We start from the raw sequence: 18,397 nt of genomic DNA, 5'->3' as shown, positions 1-18,397 counted from the left end.
ATTGCACACATGAAATCATTTATTTAGCAACAGCTATATAAAATACAATCATTGTTTTGTAAATGGGAAAACAGGCAGAAAAAGGGTACGTAACCTGCCCAGGGCCACACAGCTATCATGATAGAATATGACTTGGATTCTGGACATGCAGAGAAGCACCTTTCTCCCCTATGAAATCACACACAATTCCAAGAGTGCCCCATCAGTAATGTTCTATGGAGGTGCTCTGCAGGGGTTCTGTGCACCAACATGGCCTTTTGGATCAACCATGAACTTAACTGCATAGAGTACTACACTGTTCCTCTAGAACCCATGAATAATTTCTAAGAAGGCCAAGTTCACCTTCAAGATTGCCGCACTGACTGTTTAACACTCTCCTTCACCCCGGCCAGGGAGTGAACTTGGAGTCAGGTCCCATGCCACCGAGGGAGGAAATTCACAAGCACACCTTCCCGCTGTGTCTTGTCTTCTAGCGAAGCCTCACGATTTATGTTTTTAAGGGTCCACGTTCTCAGAATGAGCTCAGAGAGGAGAACGTCCCTTGCTGTTGCCTTCATTCCCCAACTCCCTCATTCAACTTTTCCACCTGTTTGCCATGCTTGGGCAAGGAAAAAGTCTTCCGTTTGCTAGCCAGTTCATTTCCTATTGTGCTTTGTGATGAATACAGCTGCATGAAGCACTTAATGACAGTTAATACTTAATGACAGTTAATTAGTCTCCTTTCGTAGATATTTCTGTAGCCCACAGCCCCAGGTCAAGATCATGTGGGTACAAATGAGGCCACATTAACCTTGACACCCAGATGTCCATGACCCACCATTCCCCCGGTATTGCTCCTGGCTTTAGCACTAAGTGAAAACATTTGGGAGCTTCTGTGGGGCCTCCCACATGTATTTAAAACCGCTTCTGTGCCTTCTGAGTGGACTACTCTCTCTTTAATCAGTGCCAGATGCCTGCCACGATGGTCGGTCAGCTGCCCCGGCCATGCAGCAGCCCCCAGCTCTTGGTGGACACAGTAGCTTCCACTGGTACCTGCAGCTGCTGTTCTGGGAGGAAGCTCTGTGGAGCTGGCTCGTATGGAACCTCAAGCTACAGGAGCTTTCAGGGACCAAAACAGCACTGAGTCCCGTACAAACTGCGATGTCAGCTGTCTCGCTTATTGCCAAGGTGAAGGGGGCTCAGGTCTAGTGCTGGGAGCAAGGCTGGGAACCAGGTTCCATGTGGTGTCTCTCATTAGACGCGCCAGGTACGTTTGGGCTCTCTTATATTGTGGTCTCTGAAGAAGACATTTCTTACTCAAAGAACTTACTTTAATGTATAGGAATTTCAGTTATTGTTCATCTCTTGACCAATGGCAAGAAGAAAACAGGTAAACCAGACAGACTATGAAATGCCAGCTGAAAATCATCACCAATAAGATCTTGAAAGATAAACATGGTAAAGAAAACCAATAATGTAATAGTCAATGGAACGCAAGTCTATTTGAAAGACATTCAGGAAAGACCAACATTAACAACTATTCCAGAATCACTTTGATGTGGTGACCACAAATGAGCCCAATTGAAAGGTCCTGATTGGACATGATGAAGTTCACTTTCAAGCAAAGTATAGTCACTAATAACGTAATAATGAGCGCCTCTGCATGTTATGAGCTGGAGTCCAAGGAAGACACTTGAATCAAGTGAAGTGTGGGTCTAGTTTGGAGAATATGTTAATTGTCTTCTGGTAATAATTTTAGAAAACATAGGTTTTCTTCTCCAGGCAATTATTTTAATGAATCAATTGGAGTTTCAAGAAATGATTAAATGAGTTCAAATGTGGTTTCAGGTTCAGCAAAATGAGATCATTTGCTCTGTTTTTGGATCAGCTGAGGTCAAGCCCCATGTCTAAAATAGACTAAAAGGAATTGGAATAATTTTATTCTTCTGCCCTTTACACCCTTCACCCTCCCATCCACTTCTCTTCCCCAAACATCTGTTCTTTTGATCTCATTGAACTTTCAGCTATTATATAATTACTTCTTCTCTCCTCTCCCAAATTGAATTTAATCTCAACTCTATGGGCCGAAAGTGGGAGTATTGGAATGGCGTTCCTTCCTACACACAACTGGGGTATTGATTAAACAAGAAGGTAACTTTTATTTATGTTCTGACTTTCATTAAACCAAACTAGCATATATTAACAAAATGATGATAACACAAGCTCAGAAACAACATGTTCAACACTTTTAAGGTAATGCTACCTCTCAAGATATGAATGAGCAACGCTCAACTGAGTAGGAGTACAAATTTAATTGTTTTTGTTTTTTTTAAAAAAAGGCACATTAGTTAAGTTTTACCAATAGCTTAAAATGGACAGTTTGTGACATCAATGAGAGAAATGAGATGATAAAGAGGAAAGGATTAATTTCTTAAATACTTTAAAACTGCAGAAAAAACTGGTACTATAATAATTAGGTGGAATCTTGGAAAATATGCTTTTTTCCTAGACGTGAAAAGAATAATCTCCCAGATCTTTCTTACCTGTTAGGGTGGCTTTGTTGATGGATGGTTGGTTGCACATGGGTGATCTTCTGACAAAGAGAGAAAAACACAGAGCCGTAAATATGTGATATTTTGTTGGTTTCGGGACTCTCTGAGTCATTTCAAATACACCATTTAAATGTAAGGATTATTTTTAAGTTAGGATAAGCAAATGAAGATTTTTTTCATGCTAGCCAGTCAAATTCCTATGCACCCTTTGTACTATAGTTCAGATCAAAAAAAAAAAGCTAAATCTCGTTGTGATAGACTTTGGGGTAAATAAAGCTGATGTAAATGTCACAGAGACATGAGAGAAGAGGAAGTCTTTATTGACTGACCGTATTCAATTAAGCCAAGGCTTATAGAGCAAACACTGACTTTCTGAACTTGAAAAAGCAGCGAGTCTACAACTGGTTTCTCTAATGCAATGTTATGAAACTTTTATTTTTGCATAACTTGACATGATTACTTATACATTATCAGAAGTGAATGATTCCTTGTAAACTATATTACACTTAGAGAACCTGCTTCAACTTTTTCCCATTTTCTTATATTAAGAAACATCTCTGATACATTTGTTAGAAAGGTATATTAACAACTGGCCCAAATAGATCCTGTTGAGATTTTAGAAACACTATAAGGGTACTTAAGTCAGTCTTATTTAGTAGTCTCTAATTTTTCAGATGTTGGTGAAGTTTCACAAGATGATTATAAACCCTTTGGTGTAAAAAAAAAAAATGCCATATGATTAATCTGTATTCCCTGCAGAGCCCAGTTCAATGTATTCAGTATTTAATAAATTATGTTGAAGAAAATATCACTTATAGAATCTTAAATTTTGTTGAAATGTAATTTTATAAAGGTGTTATCACTCTGTGATGGCCTAGAGGTGTAGGGGCATGTGGCAGGAAGGCTAAAGGGAGAGGGGATACACACACATACTTATGACTGATCCCTGTTGTATGGCAGAAATCAACACAACATTGTAAAGCAATTATTCTCCAATTAAAAAAAATGAAGTTACTACAATTGAAAGCTCTTAAAAATAGTGATATTTAAAACATTTTATAAAATAGATACATTCAAAGATGTCTCAAAAGTGTTTGTTTTCATTTTGGGGGGTTGTTTTGGTAGGTCCAGTAGTGGCTAACCCTTACTAAGGGCTTAATATAAGGAGATCCAGCCAGTCCATTCTAAAGGAGATCAGTCCTGGCTGTTCTTTGGAAGGACTGATGCTAAAGCTGAAACTCCAGTACTTTGGCCACCTCATGCGAAGAGTTGACTCATTAGAAAAGACTCTGATGCTGGGAGGGATTGGGGGCAGGGTGAGAAGGGGATGACAGAGGATGAGATGGCTGGATGGCATCACTGACTCGATGGACAAAGTTAAGGTGAACTCCGGGAGTTGGTGATGGACAGGGAGGCCTGGCGTGCTGCGATTCATGGGGTCGCAAAGAGTCGGACACGACTGAGCAACTGAACTGAACTGATCTGTGTGTCGGACATTTTGCTAAATGAGCACTTTAGATGGATGATCTCATTTAATCCTTACAACAAAGCTTAAGGTAGACAGTTTCATTGTTCCCATTTTACCAATGAGGAAAACACAAGCTTCGGAAATTTAAATGGCCTCTTCAAAGTAAGAAAGCTGAGATTTGTGATTCCAGTGCCCTGTGCTCTACTCTGTTGCCTTATTTTTCAGGCAGCTTTTGTGGAACCTCTGCAGATGGCAGGTTCCTGCAGAGCCTTGGTCCAATCTGCCTTCCTGAGATGAATGATCTCTTAGCAGGGCTGGGAGGTACATGGGGAAAGCAGTCTGGTACTTTTTAAATTCCCACTGCCTGGGTTCCAGTCAGCCTCTGACTATGTTTCATTGCTCTTAAATTTACTGATATCAGTTTGGGACTGAAATTTTGCATTCATTTGATTGCAAATGCACCAAAGTTAACTTCTGAGTCATTTTAGTTTTTATTATGAAACTTAATTAATGCTTCATTAAAAAGAAAGGTTAATGTTTAAAACTGCTGCTGCTGCTAAGTCGCTTCAGTCGTATCTGACTCTGTGCAACCCCATAGACGGCAGCCCACCAGGCTCCCTGTCCCTGGGATTCTCCAGGCAAGAACACTGGAGTGGGTTGCCATTTCCCTCTCCAATGCATGAAAGTGAAAAGTGAAAGTGAAGTCGCTCAGTCGAATCCGACTCCAAGTGACCCCCATGGACTGCAGCCTACCAGGCCCCTCCATCCATGGGATTTTCCAGGCAAGAGTACTGGAGTGGGTTGCCATTGCCTTTGAAATAGTTCTGGTCTATATACCAATAGTCATCTATTTGCTGAGAGTTTATTATTCAAATCATTTGTATAATGACTGGGCTTCCCTGGTGGCTCAGGGGTGAAGAATCCACCTGCTAATGCAGGACACACAGGAGTTGCAGGTTCGATCCCTGAGTCAGGAAGGTCCCTGGAGAAGGAAATGGCAACCCACTGCAGTATTCTTGCCTGGGAAATCCCATGGACGGAGGAGCCTGGTGGGCTTCAGTCCGTGAGGTCGCTGGGAGTCGGACACAACTGAGCGACTTCATTTTCACTTTTTACTTTCATGCATTGGAGAAGGAAATGGCAAACCACTCCAGTGTTCTTGCCTGGAGAATCCCAGGGACGGGGGAGACTGGTGGGCTGCCGTCTCTGGGGTCGCACAGAGTCGGACACGACTGAAGCGATTTAGTAGTAGCAGCTGTGAAAATTTAGGAGGTATTGATTTTGTCTGGAAAAGGTATCAAAGAAATATTTTCTAAAACATTTCTATAGTTTTGAAAACCAAATCATGGGCTTGTTACTTATTATCTTCTTTTGATATCAACCCTACAACTGGCACTTGGAAACTTGATATTTCAAGTAACAACAGCAGAAAATATTAATCATTTGATCCATGGCTACAGTGATAAATCATTTAACAAAGAATGAGCCAGAACTCACTTCTGGAATGGAAAATCTCAAGGACAAGGAAGAGCAGGGGGACAGGAACTAGCAGCAAGTTACCAAAAGTCAGCTGTGAGCAAGTGAGGGCTTGCAGGGGTCAGGGCTTCAGATATATCCTTCCAAACGCACTTCTTGTAGGATTCAGAAATGGTGGATTATGCAAGCTAGTGCAGTGAAAGTCGCTCAGTTATGTCCAACTCTTTATGACCCCATGGATTGTAGCCCGCCAGGCTACTCTGTCCATAGAATTCTCCAGGCAAGAATATTGGAGTGGGTACCCATTCCCTTCTCCAGGGGATCTTCCCAACCCAGGGATTGAACCCGTGTCTCCTGCATTGCAGGCAGATTCTTTACCAGCTGAGATACCAGGGAAGCCCCTAGCATATACTTCCACAAAATCCAAGGGTGGGCTTGGGAGTGTTCTAGTGGCATTGTGAGTACCCAGTGGGAAATTATGGTTCCCTCAAGTCATGATGTGATGAACCATTTTGCCATATCCATTTTTGCTATCACTGAATAGAATAGAGTTTATCTGTGTGTAGACTGAGTCCTACTATTCTGATACCTGAGAAGGCTGATTGGGTTTGAAGCCATAAAGAAGGTACAAATCTGTTTCAATCAAAAGAGAGACTACAAATACCTTTGTGTTCTGTGTGTTCAGTCATGTCTCTCTCTTTGCACCCTGCCAGCCTCCTCTGTCCATGGGATTTTCCAGTAAAGAAACCTGGAGTGGGTAGTCATGTCCTACTCCAGGGATCTTCCGGACCCAGGGGAAAAAACCCATGTCTCCTGTGTCTCTTGCATTTACAGGCAGATTCTGTACCACTAAGCCACCTGGGAAGCCCAGAAAAACAAGTCTACCAGGTAATACTGTTTAATTTGACTTCACCCAGGGCACTGTAAGGCTGGTCAAGTTCAGGCATAAATTATGTTTTTCTACCCTCCTCTTAGCTGCTCTTTTCCATTTTAATCTGTTTTGCCCCTGTGAGTCAGTTGAAAACCTTTGTCTCATATAGAAGAGGCCTCAGATCATCTCTCTGGGGACAGAAAGACTAGCCTGATGCCGTCATGCCTGCTGAACAACTGTCTGCCTGCCCACAGGTACAGACGCTGCTACTCAAATGACCAAGGCTGAAGGAAGCGTAAAAGGAATTAGTTACAAAGCTTTTTGTTCACCTTCCAAAGACAAAAATCTCAATTTCCTGGATAAAAATTGAGGTTGAAAAGTTTAGAAGGGACACCAGTAACTTCATTTCTCCTTCAGAGCTGCGACTTTCCAAAGAGAAGGTGATGGAACTTGGAAGCTGCCAAATGCCAAAAGCACGAAGGGGGCTTGGAACATGGAGACACGTTTGGTAATGAACACGCAGCCTGAAACACACCCTTAGGCTTCCCAAGCTGGATTTCTGTGTCACCCTTCCAGTCGTCAAGTACGTGCAGAATAACGACTGTGCTGGATATTACACTAGGCACTGGGAATTCAAAAATGAACCAGATACAACCTCTGCTTTCTGGGACCTGAAATTCTTAAGCAGCATTCAGACAAGAGAACAGGCAACTGGAATACTGAGAGGAATGTGCTAAAATAGGGGTGAAGGGCAGAATGTAATCAGAAGGTGATAGATAGGCACACCACCCGGGTTGGGTCCCGTGGGTGTGGATGCATGTGGGGTGTTACTTAGAGATAGTACCCCAAATGAAATTACATTTTAAGCTGTAACCTAAAGAATGAATTACAGTTAGCCCAGTGGATGAAGAGGGGAAGAGGGAGGTGAGAAATGCTTAGGCTGAGGGAATAGGACTGCAAAATTGCATTACCTGCAAAAATGTGAAAGTCAACTGAACCTTCTGAGTTCCATTCCAATTATTTGCATTGTGGCATTTATACTGATTTTTTAAATTTAAACCTTGTTCTGTCACAGAAAGTATGGGCATAAGGGCCAGAGCTTTTTTTAGTCACAGGAAAAGTGAATTTGGGAGGTAGATTCTGCTATTATGGGATGGAAAGTTTAGATTTTGTCTGTGTGTTCTTTAAGAAGTAGTAATTACAACAAAATTTTATATGCATAGATAAGTTCAAACACATTTTGATTCACTTTTCTCTTAATATTGATTTAAGGAATTTTTTTCCTCAAAAATTCTTTAGAGTTGATATTTTAATGACAATATTGTATTATTCATAATGTTATTGTTGTTTAGTTGCTTTGTTGTGCCCATGGACTGTAGCCCACCAGGCTCCTTTGTCCATGGGATTTCCCAGGCAAGAATACTGGAGTGGGTTGCAGGGGATTTTACAGACCCAGGGATTGAACCTGAGTCTCCTCCTTGGCAGGTGGATTCTTTAGCACTGAGCCACCTCGGAAGCCCTCATTATTCATAATAGGTTATCACAAAAATGGAATGTGAATAACTAATCAGTTTTCCATTTAATATTGGAAAATTAATTTTCTCTTTTGTTTCATTTCCCATCTTTATTAGAACCCCTGAGTTATAGTTATTTTCCTTCTCATCTTTCTCTCTTTCAAATACTTCCTTCCCCTGTCATCCCATAAGTCCCAATTTTGTTAACTGCTGATCCGAGTCAGTAACAGCAGGAGAATTAGAGATCTTTCCTGTGATATGAGTCTTCTCTCGTGGCTCAGACAGTAAAGAATCTGCCTTCGATGTGGGAGACTGGGGTTCAATCCCTGGGTCAGGAAGATCCCCTGGAGAAGGGAATAGCAACCCATTCCAGTATTCTTGCCTGGAGAATCCCATGGACAGAGGAGCCTGGAGGGCTGCAGTCCACAGAGTTGTAAGCAGTCAGACACAACTGAGAGACTAACACACACGCCTGAGAATTGAGAGGATGCCTTTGGGTTAACTTCAAGTCTTGATGACATTATTTGTCAATGATTAATTTATGAAGTAAGCCCAAACTATAAAGTTACCCTGTGTGTGACTAGGCAGAGGACTGATCATGCCAGGTGATCTCTGACAGATGGAATCACCATATTTATTTGTCATCCTGATTCATTTCTGATATGAGAACCATCACTCCAAAGTATTTATAGTAAATTAACAGGACTTCATATGACTTAGTGTAAATGGTTAGACACCATGGCAATGATTCAGAGAAATCTAATACATTGCTTTGAGCTCAATCAAACTGAGAAAACACTATTTAAAAGGTTGGCTGGAAGGTGGGGGTAAAAAGAATAACTTACTTGCTAGGTGCTCGGTCTTGCAAATTAGTCAATGCAGCAAAGTTGTTTCGTACAGTTCTCAGGCTGGCCAAGACCTACAAGAAAAAAGGATTACTTAAACTTCTTGACATAAGGCCCTCTTTAATGCAATATGAAATGGTTTGGTGATTTTTAAAAACAGTTTGCTAAGGGAAAGTTTAATATTGCTTGCAACTTAGCTTCATATTGTACTGAAGAATCTCCTAGCACCTGGTGAAGGTGACATGGATCTATGTGAAATCCAGAGAGGCCAGACTTAGGGATTTTCCAGATATTGGTCCACACTGTCTATGAATATGGTGATATTAGCAGCAGTTTTCATAGTATTGCTGGATTCCCCAGTCAGTAAAACAGTATCCCAGGAAATATATAGAGAGGGCTGCTGTTGCATTTTATATAAAATTGAAATCACATCATGTAAAATATTAAAGTCTCACTTTAGGTAAAAAATGTAAAACAAAATTATCCTCAGTACCTTCACCAAGAATGCTACAGTCTTGAAGTCAGCAAACTAAGTATACTTTAAATTGTTTTCTCACCTTTACCACATAGCTATTCTAGTAAACAGAGATTCTCTTCTTCATTAAGGTTATCTGAATCATGAATTATAAGGTCTCAAGCAAAATGAGACTGCTCTGGATGTGTACAGTGTCTGGCCCACAGAAGATACTCAAGACAAATTTGTTGAATAAATGAGTACATGGACACAAACATATACAGGTACCAACGGATCCCACTGTCTCTAATAACTCTTCCTTTTTCTACTTGTAGTGAAACTATAAAGTGGCAAAAGAATCTAAAGACCAGGAGAGAGAAGTGACAAGAGTACTGTATCTCCATCTACCCGCCTCACTTTCTCCTAGAATGGACAAGTCTCCCCAGGGTGGAGTCTATATTAGACTCCTATATTATGGGTCTATGCTGCTGCTGCTGCTGCTAAGTCGCTTCAGTCGTGTCCGACTCTGTGCGACCCCATAGACGGCAGCCCACCAGGCTCCCCCGTCCCTGGGATTCTCCAGGCAAGAACACTGGAGTGGGTTGCCATTTCCTTCTCCAATGCATGAAAGTGAAAAGTGAAAGTGAAGTCGCTCAGTCGTGTCCGACTCTTCACGACCCCATGGACTGCAGCCCACCAGGCTCCTTTGCCCATGAGATTTTCCAGGCAAGAGTACTGGAGTGGGTTGCCATTACCCTATATTATGGGTCTATATTAGACCCTATATTATGGGTCATCTGGGTGACAACCAGCATGTTTATCTAGAATATATATTTCAGATGTCTCATTAGGTACCACATAACAACCCAGGTTGCCTGGCTCTCTTACATAGTCAATGTGTGAACTTACAAAATTCTACCGAATCTTTGACCCTAAGTTTCTCATCTGTAAATCAGTATAGTAACATCTGGACTTCCCTGATGGCTCAGATGGTAAAGAGCCTGCCTGCAATGCAGGAGACCCATGCTCGATCCCTGGATCAGGAAGATCCCCTGGAGAAGGGAATGGCAACCCACTCCAATATTCCTGCCTGGAGAATTCCATGGGCAGAGGAGCCTGGAGGGCTACAATCCATGGAATTGCAAAGAGTCGGACATGACTGAGTGACCAACAGGTTTTATAGTAACATCTGGGCTTTCCAGGTGGCTCAGTGGGTAAAGAACCTGCCTGCAATACAGGAAACACAGGTGATATGGGTTTGATTCCTAGGCTGGGAAGATCCGCTGGAGGAGGGCATATCAACCCACTCCAGTATTCTTGCCTGGAGAATTCCATGGACAGAGGAGCCTGGCGGGCTACAGTTCATGGATCGCAGAGTCGGATATGACTGAAGCGACTGAGCACACACGCATGCATAGTAACATCTACCTCACAGGGTTGCCATGAAAATGAAGTGACATGGCTGGTTAGGTGCCAAGAACAATGCTTGGCAAACAGAAGGCACTCAGTGACTATTAGCCCATTATGGCGACAGTCTATGTAATGATTTGGTGTGTGCACAGGAAACTTACTTAAGGCCTATCACCAACAATACACTGTTGGGGTGAATTTTTTATAATTGCTCCAACAGTTCCAAAACTGTTTCCAGAATTTTGTCATTTGGCACTGACCTAGACTAAAGTCAGTCTAAATTTTAAGACAAAAATATCTCAGATATTTTTGAATCTGGCATTAATTCTTGTAAGTCACTGGGAAACTGTTTATGCCCTGGGACAGTGACTTCCCAGGTGGCTCAGTGGTAAAGAATCTGCCTGCCAATGAAGGAGACTTAGGAGATGAGGTTTGATCCCTGGGTCAGGAAGATCCCCTGAAGAAGGAAATGGCAACCCACTCCAGTATTCTTGCCGGGAAAATCCCATGGACAGAGACGCTTGGCCGGCTACAGTCCATGAGGTCCCAGAGTTGGACATGGGTGAGCACGCACAGGGAGTGACCTACAGCACCAGGAGTTAATGATGTTTCCTAAGGTGCCAATCACGATGAACTCAGTTACTGGAAAAATCTGGCTCACTATTGCATATAAACAACTCACAGAGCTGAAAGGTCATGCTGCCTATGACGAAGTACTCAAATAGCCAACTGCTGACATCAAACCATGATGTCTTTTATTAAGCATGAAATCTTGAATGATGCAGAAAGAATTCTGACAAATGATCCACTGTCATTAAACCATGCGGGCTAAATTTATGCTTTAAGAATTGAATATCAAATACACTAATACAGCATTTTGAATAAGATTATTATACCCCCCTCCGGTTGATCCTTGTTCTAGGCAAAATGTTAACTTCAGAACTCTGAGAACTTCATTTTTAATAAGTTACATTAAGTACACTGCATCTGACAGCTGGACAAATAGAAATAGTATCACAGGTAATTCATGTTCTATGCTCACTTGAAAGCAAGCATTACTTCATGAGAGACATACTCCACTTGTTTTTCTGTGTAAAGGTTTCTGCTTTTGTTATAATAAAGATATTAAATTAGATAATTTTATTGTTTTTTAAATTTAAATTTAATTTTTAAATTTTGTATTTATTTTTGCATAATCTGTATCTTCACATGGTACAAAGTTTAAACAAAAGTAAACTGTCTCCTTCTCAATAACAAAGATAAACATCAAAATTATTATTTCTGAGAGAAGGCAGATAGATGGGCTCTGGGAGGGATACTCAGGGCATTAAAATATTGGCACTGTTCTATTTCTTAAACTGCTGATTTTTATTCTTGTATTTCGGAAAGTCACTAGATAATTTCTCTTATATGGGTGAAATATTTCAAAATAAAAAGTGAAGAAAGAAATTTCCCTTTTAGGCCCCCCCATTCAGCTGCCTGTCCCCTCTCCTCACTGACTTTATTTTTAATTTATTTTTTGATTAGAGTATAATTGCTTTACAATGTTGTGCTAGTTTCTGTTGTACAACAAGGTGAATCAGTTGTAAGTATACATATACCCCGTCCTTGTTCAGCCTCCTCCCACCTCCCCATTCCACCCATCTAGGTGATTATAGAACATGAGCTGAGCTCCCTATGCTATACATCAGCTTCTCACTAGCTATTTATATTATACACGGTAGTGTATATATGTCATTCGTTGACGTCTAGATTGTCTCCTAAATTTCAGTTTTACAAACACTGCCAGTAAATAACCTGGTAGCTATATCATTCCCCATGGGTGCGAGTATTACATTATTTTTCTTGTAGTAAGACAAATAGCAGGGCAGACAGTAGGGCAGAAAGCAAAGAACTAAAGAGTCTCTTGATGAAAGTGAAAGAGAGTGAAAAAGTTGGCTTAAAACTCAACATTCAGAAAACTAAGATCATGGCATCTGGTTGCATCACTTCATGGCAAATAGATGGGGAAACAGCGGAAACAGTGAGAGCCTTTATTTTTGGGGGCTCCAAATTCATTGCAGATGGTGACTGCAGCCATGAAATTAAAGATGCTTGCTCCTTGGAAGAAAAGCTATGACCAATCTAGACAGCATATTAAAAAGCAAAGACATTACTTTGCCAACAAAGGTCCGTCTAGTCAAAGCTACGGTTTTTCCAGTAGTCATGTATGGATGTGAGAGCTGGGCTATAAAGAAAGCTGAGCGCTGAAGAATTGATGCTTTTGAACTGTGGTGTTGGAGAAGACTCTTGAGAGTCCCTCGGACAGCAGAGAGATCCAACCGGTCCATCCTAAATAAAATCAGTCCTGAATATTCATTGGAAAGACTGATGTTGAAGCTGAAACTCCAATACTTTGGCCACCTGATGCGAAGAACTGACTGATTTGAAAAGACACTGATGCTGGGAAAGATTGAAGGTGGGAGGAGAAGGGGGACGACAGAGGATGAGATGGTTGGATGGCATCACCGACTTGATGGATGTGAGTTTGAGTAAACTCTGGGAGTTGGTGATGCACAGGGAAGCCTGGCTTGTTGCAGTCCATGGAGTCGCAGAGTCAGACACAACTGAACGACTGAACTGAACTGAACTGAGGGCAAATAACATTTCATAATGTTATATTAAGCATTAACTATTATCTTCTGCATCATGACATTTGTGATACCAGCAGAAGTATAAATAGAAGTGCCAATCAAATGTTACAAGCGGTTGTTGCCCTGGGCCAAGTTCAGTGATCCTGGGTGACACAACCCAAAGGCGCTGTGTTAGACTTCTCGGTTTCTCACTGGCATTGGAGAACACAAAGAGTGAAGCATCTGCTGCTTCAGGTTGTAGGGGAAGAACCAGAAACAGTTTCACACAAGCCCCTGAGTTAGGGTTTAATTATTCACTTTTGTTACAGAGCAGCTCTCATGCCCCTTGAATTCAAACCTTTAAGCGCTGTATTCAGAGCTCTAACACTCCAATAGTTTTCATCAGTCTTTAATGATTACTAACCAAAAGGTCCCTGAGGTTTTTCTCCCACATTAACAGCTCAATGGTTACAAAATTAGGGTCATTTCTTTTTCTTCTGCCCCTCCAAGCAAAAGCATAATGATTCAAGGTCAAAATACATTGGGAAAGAGGAGAACATTTTAGAAAAGATAATTAGGACACTGATATGGAAACTTTTGCACACAGTTGTATTGGCCTGTAAGAGGGATCAAATGTTATTTACACACATTAATCTAAGACTTTCTTGGGGTTTTTTTCTTTGGCTGCAGCACACAGCATGAAACATCTTCGTTCCCTGGCCCCTGCTCCCTGTGTTCCCTGCAGTAGAAGGGAAAAGTCTTAACCACTGGACTGTTGGGAGAAGTCCCCTTTCTTAGGTATTTCTCAACATTTATTAACCAAAAAGATTCCCTGAAAATGGCAGACGAATGTGGATTTCATTAAAAAGTTAAACATCTGAACGTACCCACATAAAAGGAACGTGTACTTCTATATTAATAATTTCTGGAAAAGACTTAAAAAGGGGATTGCTTAAAAAAAAGATATGGCAATGACGGGCCTGTTAAAAACTCCTGCTTGATAAAATAACAACCAAGAATAGCTTTGAGGATTTTTTCATTTCGGATACACGTTAAGCCACTAGATGGCATTAAAACATAGACCATGAGTTGCCACAGGCCTTAGATCCGGTGGGGCGGAGGGGCTGAGGAGGGAGAAAAAACTCTTTGTCTTGGTTTTGCTTCCAGAAAAAATAGTGAAGCCAAATTGTGATTATTTACAAGATAGAAAGGTCATTTTGGCAGAAAATCTCTTTCCAAGTTATGTTTGGTTAAACTATACGAACTTGCTGTCTTTGTATGCCAGCAAAGGTTGAATATTGATAATTTCATATAGTTCAACCCCAATTCCTAGAACATGCTACTGAAATTTATTTTAATGAAGGATAAAAAAACCCAACAGGTAGAAACAACTGAAATCTGATGATTTTCTTCTTTCTTAGAGAAAGAAACAAGGAGATCCTATTGGATTCAACGACAAGACCACAATATTGCTATTTCTGGGTTAAACGGGGAAAAGACATACAGAGGCATTTTTAAAAAATCAACAATGTCCCATTACCATGGGATAGTAATGTTCTACAAGGTTAATAACCACCACGTTTTTCCTAAAATTACCCTAGGTGCTGTAATTTCGGTAAGAGTAAAGGTGAAATGACTTGGCTGTTCCTACTCTGTACTTTTAAATCAAGTATATCTTGCTCCATCTGAATGATGTGAGGGTGTGGGATACAAGATAATATCTGGATATTTTCTTTCCTTTGTTGAACTAAAGATTCTGCTTCTTTGAATACTGCACACTTCCAGGGGAGGATTCTGATTGACTAAGAATTTTACAAGGCGGTCATTCATGATGTGATACAAATAACGGAAAAGGTGGGGCCAGAGGCAACTGATTACAAAGCAGGGTTCCCGGTACTGCATCAGTGTTGTGCCTCCTTGGTGTTCCTTGGCCCCTCAAGATCTCTGGCCAAACTGAGACTTCACCCTTGGGAGGAAAATGTCAGCTGCTAAGTGGCATCAGGTGACATGACACCATTCCTGTCAACACTTACTCTAAGGAAATACCCAAACCCAAAGATTTCAGCATAAGCACAGGAGAATATTTCAAATGTAAAACAATAAAGTATTTAGAGCTGTTATTTTCCTGGGGAGCAAAAAGATTCTGAACTTACAGGGGGAAACATAAGAAACTAGAAGTGGAAACGTGTTTAGATTGAACACCAGCAAGAATTTCTAACCCTGACAGTGTTACAGACTTGGGAACAGAATATGGAGGGGGAGTGGAGGATCTTTGCTGAAGGTTATGTCTATGCTCAATGCTTTAGGTTCAGCTCTGTCCATCAAAGTAGAATATGACCTTGCACATCTTCCCAATTTCTCTCATAACCTAAGATTTTATTCTCTTCACTTCACAGGAAACTGTGGCTGGGGAACCACAGGGAGGGATCCTTTCATGCTTTGGAGATGAAGGCAAAGCATGAAGAAATGAGTTCTCAAGAAGAGGCGGACGATGAGATGAGCTTGGAAGGAGCCACTGAGCAGCTGAGACAGCAGGAGGCCCATTTTAAAGAATTATGAGAAGGAAAATACACACAGGAAATCAACCCTGAATATTCACTGGAAGGACTTTCGCTGAAGTTCCAATACTTTGGCCACCAGATGTGAAGAACCAACTCATTGGAAAAGACCCTGATGCTGGGAAAGATGGAGGGCAGGAGAAAAGGGTGATAGAGGACAAGATGGTTAGATGGCATCACCAACCCAATGGACATGAGTGTGAGCAAACTCCGGGAAATGTTGAAGGACAGGGAAGCCTGGTGTGCTCTGGTTTATGGGATGGAAAGAGTCGGACACAACTTAGTTACTGAACAACGACAACAAATACACACAGGAAAATAAACTGAAAGGGGTAGAAAGTAAAATGTCAGTCTTTTAGGGCTTAGAATTATAGAAACTTTTCTTTTTCTTCCTTTTACTCATATTTATTTTTTCTATGCCAAAGGTTTTATTTTGAAAGTAGTATGGCTTTTTTCATTGGAATAATCTAGTGTGAAATTAGCAACCCCAAAGCATGTTGGGAACAAGGGGAATTTTTTTGGCCTATTTCAACACTTCCCTGAGTGACCTGTTAAATGTCTACAGTCTTCTCTGTCTATTGGTGAAAGCCAACTATGCTATAGTTGACCAATAATATTGGTTTCAACTCAAGTGACAAAAACACCTTACCATTTAAGCATTTAGTATTTAGCATTAAATGGTGAATACTCCAGCCTATACTAAAACTTTGAGGAGGGAATTCCCTGTAGTTCAGACAGTAAAGAATCTGTCTGCAGTGCAGGAGATCCGGGTTTGATCTCTGGGTCGAAAAGCAGAATGGCAACCCACTACAGTGTTCCTGCCTGGAGAATCCCATGGACAGAGGAGCCTGGCGGGTTACAGTTCGTGGGATCGCAAAGAGTTGGACACAACTGAGCAAGTAACACATACATACATAGAGTTTTTTAGATTATATATAAAAGGTCATTTGTGAAAGCTGTGATGAAGCCCTTAAAAAGAATCTGCAGCCTTGGGGCAATAACTACCTTCCATAAGGTGATATGAATCATTAAGCTAATCATAAACTTTCCTAAGTAGATTCCAAGAATCTATATATGATTCAGGCATCATATATACCCACAAATTATACAGACTGTTTTTTATTCAAAGATGCAATTTCAAGGGTATTATTAGTAAGTACACATCCTAGTTAAACAGTTCATTGACATAGACTAAGTGATATTTTACATAATATATTTCTCAGTATATCAATTATAATACTCTACAGAAAATGTCTGATATGTAAAAGACTAGATTTCCTTAAAATTGAAGAGTGTTAATGGCAAGGTTCAAGTTGAAATTTATCGATCAATTAGTGGGAGACTAACACATACTACTTGATATAAGATATACAGATGACTTTTTTTCAAATTTTACTACATATTTAAGTGTATTTTTCTTACAACAACACCTAGAGGTTTTAGTTAGAATAGTGACCTAAATATACTCAGGTTGGAATGATTGTTTTTACATTTGATGATGGTTATTTATATATTATTTTACCTGATTTACTGTTACTGAGCTTTAGATATAAAGTTACGGGTTTTTGACAGCTATCAATTAAAAGTCCTTAGCTTTATATGATTTTATTATCACAAAATATGATGAAACACAATTGTAAATTTTTTTAACATAGAAATATAATTATCGGCAAGAACTAATGACCTCCAGCAAACTTTTAAGCAAATGAGACATTAAACTTCCAAAAGGGGTGGTGGTGGTATTCTTCTATTTTTAATAGCCTGCATTAATAAAAAATATCACTACATACTTTGCTATTTATGGACTCCTTAAATCTTGATCTAAATTATAGCAATTAAAAACTTCAGGAAATTTGGGATTTCCCTCACGGCTCAGTGGTAAAGACTCTTCCTGCCAATGCAGGAGATGCAGGTTCGATCCCTGGGCTAGGAAGATCCTACATGCTGCAGAGGGGCTCTCAGTAACAAGAGAAACCACTGAAGTGAGAAACCCTCACTCTGCAACTAAAGCGTAGCCCCTGCTCGTCACAACCAGAGAAAAGCCTGCACAGCAACGAAGACCCAGCATCAGATCAGATCAGATCAGTCGCTCAGTCGTGTCCGACTCTTTGTGACCCCATGAATTGCAGCACGCCAGGCCTTCCTGTCCATCACCAACTCCCGGAGTTCACTCAGACTCACGTCTATCGAGTCAGTGATGCCATCCAGCCATCTCATCCTCTGTCGTCCCCTTCTCCTCCTGCCCCCAATCCCTCCCAGCATCAGAGTCTTTTCCAATGAATCAACTCTTTGCATGAGGTGGCCAAAGTACTGGAGTTTCAGCTTTAGCATCAGTCCTTCCAAAGAAATCCCAGGGCTGATCTCCTTCAGAATGGACTGGTTGGATCTCCTTGCAGTCCAAGGGACTCTCAAGAGTCTTCTCCAACACCACAGTTCAAAAGCATCAATTCTTTGGCGCTCAGCCTTCTTCACAGTCCAACTCTCACATACACACATGACCACAGGAAAAACCATAGCCTTGACTAGACGAACCTTTGTTGGCAAAGTAATGTCTCTGCTTTTGAATATGCTATCTAGGTTGGTCATAACTTTCCTTCCAAGGAGTAAGCGTCTTTTAATTTCATGGCTGCAGTCACCATCTGTAGTGATTTTGGAGCC

At 40.9% G+C, this 18,397-nt stretch overlaps 1 protein-coding gene and 1 long non-coding RNA gene across 18 annotated transcripts in view; one reads left to right on the top strand and one right to left on the bottom strand.

Annotated features, from left to right (window-relative positions):
• PDE4D (phosphodiesterase 4D) overlaps nucleotides 1–18,397 on the bottom strand; it is a 1,672,581-nt gene that overhangs the window by 193,327 nt on the left and 1,460,857 nt on the right. For all 17 annotated transcript variants that reach the window (XM_044932572.2, XM_044932573.2, XM_044932571.2 and 14 more), the window contains 2 exons: nucleotides 8,706–8,779; nucleotides 2,523–2,572 (listed from right to left, as the gene is read on the bottom strand). In XM_044932572.2, coding sequence (XP_044788507.1) covers nucleotides 2,523–2,572; nucleotides 8,706–8,779 — 124 coding nt within the window. The remainder of the gene's footprint in view (nucleotides 1–2,522; nucleotides 2,573–8,705; nucleotides 8,780–18,397) is intronic.
• On the top strand, nucleotides 1,119–15,695 carry LOC123330619. The gene is made up of 3 exons (XR_006546645.2): nucleotides 1,119–1,246; nucleotides 9,312–9,443; nucleotides 15,578–15,695. It is a non-coding gene; the product is annotated as an uncharacterized LOC123330619 (long non-coding RNA).

This window comes from Bubalus bubalis, chromosome 19 (genome assembly GCF_019923935.1).
Source record: "Bubalus bubalis isolate 160015118507 breed Murrah chromosome 19, NDDB_SH_1, whole genome shotgun sequence".
Classification (NCBI taxonomy): Eukaryota; Metazoa; Chordata; class Mammalia; order Artiodactyla; family Bovidae; genus Bubalus; species Bubalus bubalis.
This window is presented reverse-complemented; position numbering and strand designations above follow the sequence as displayed.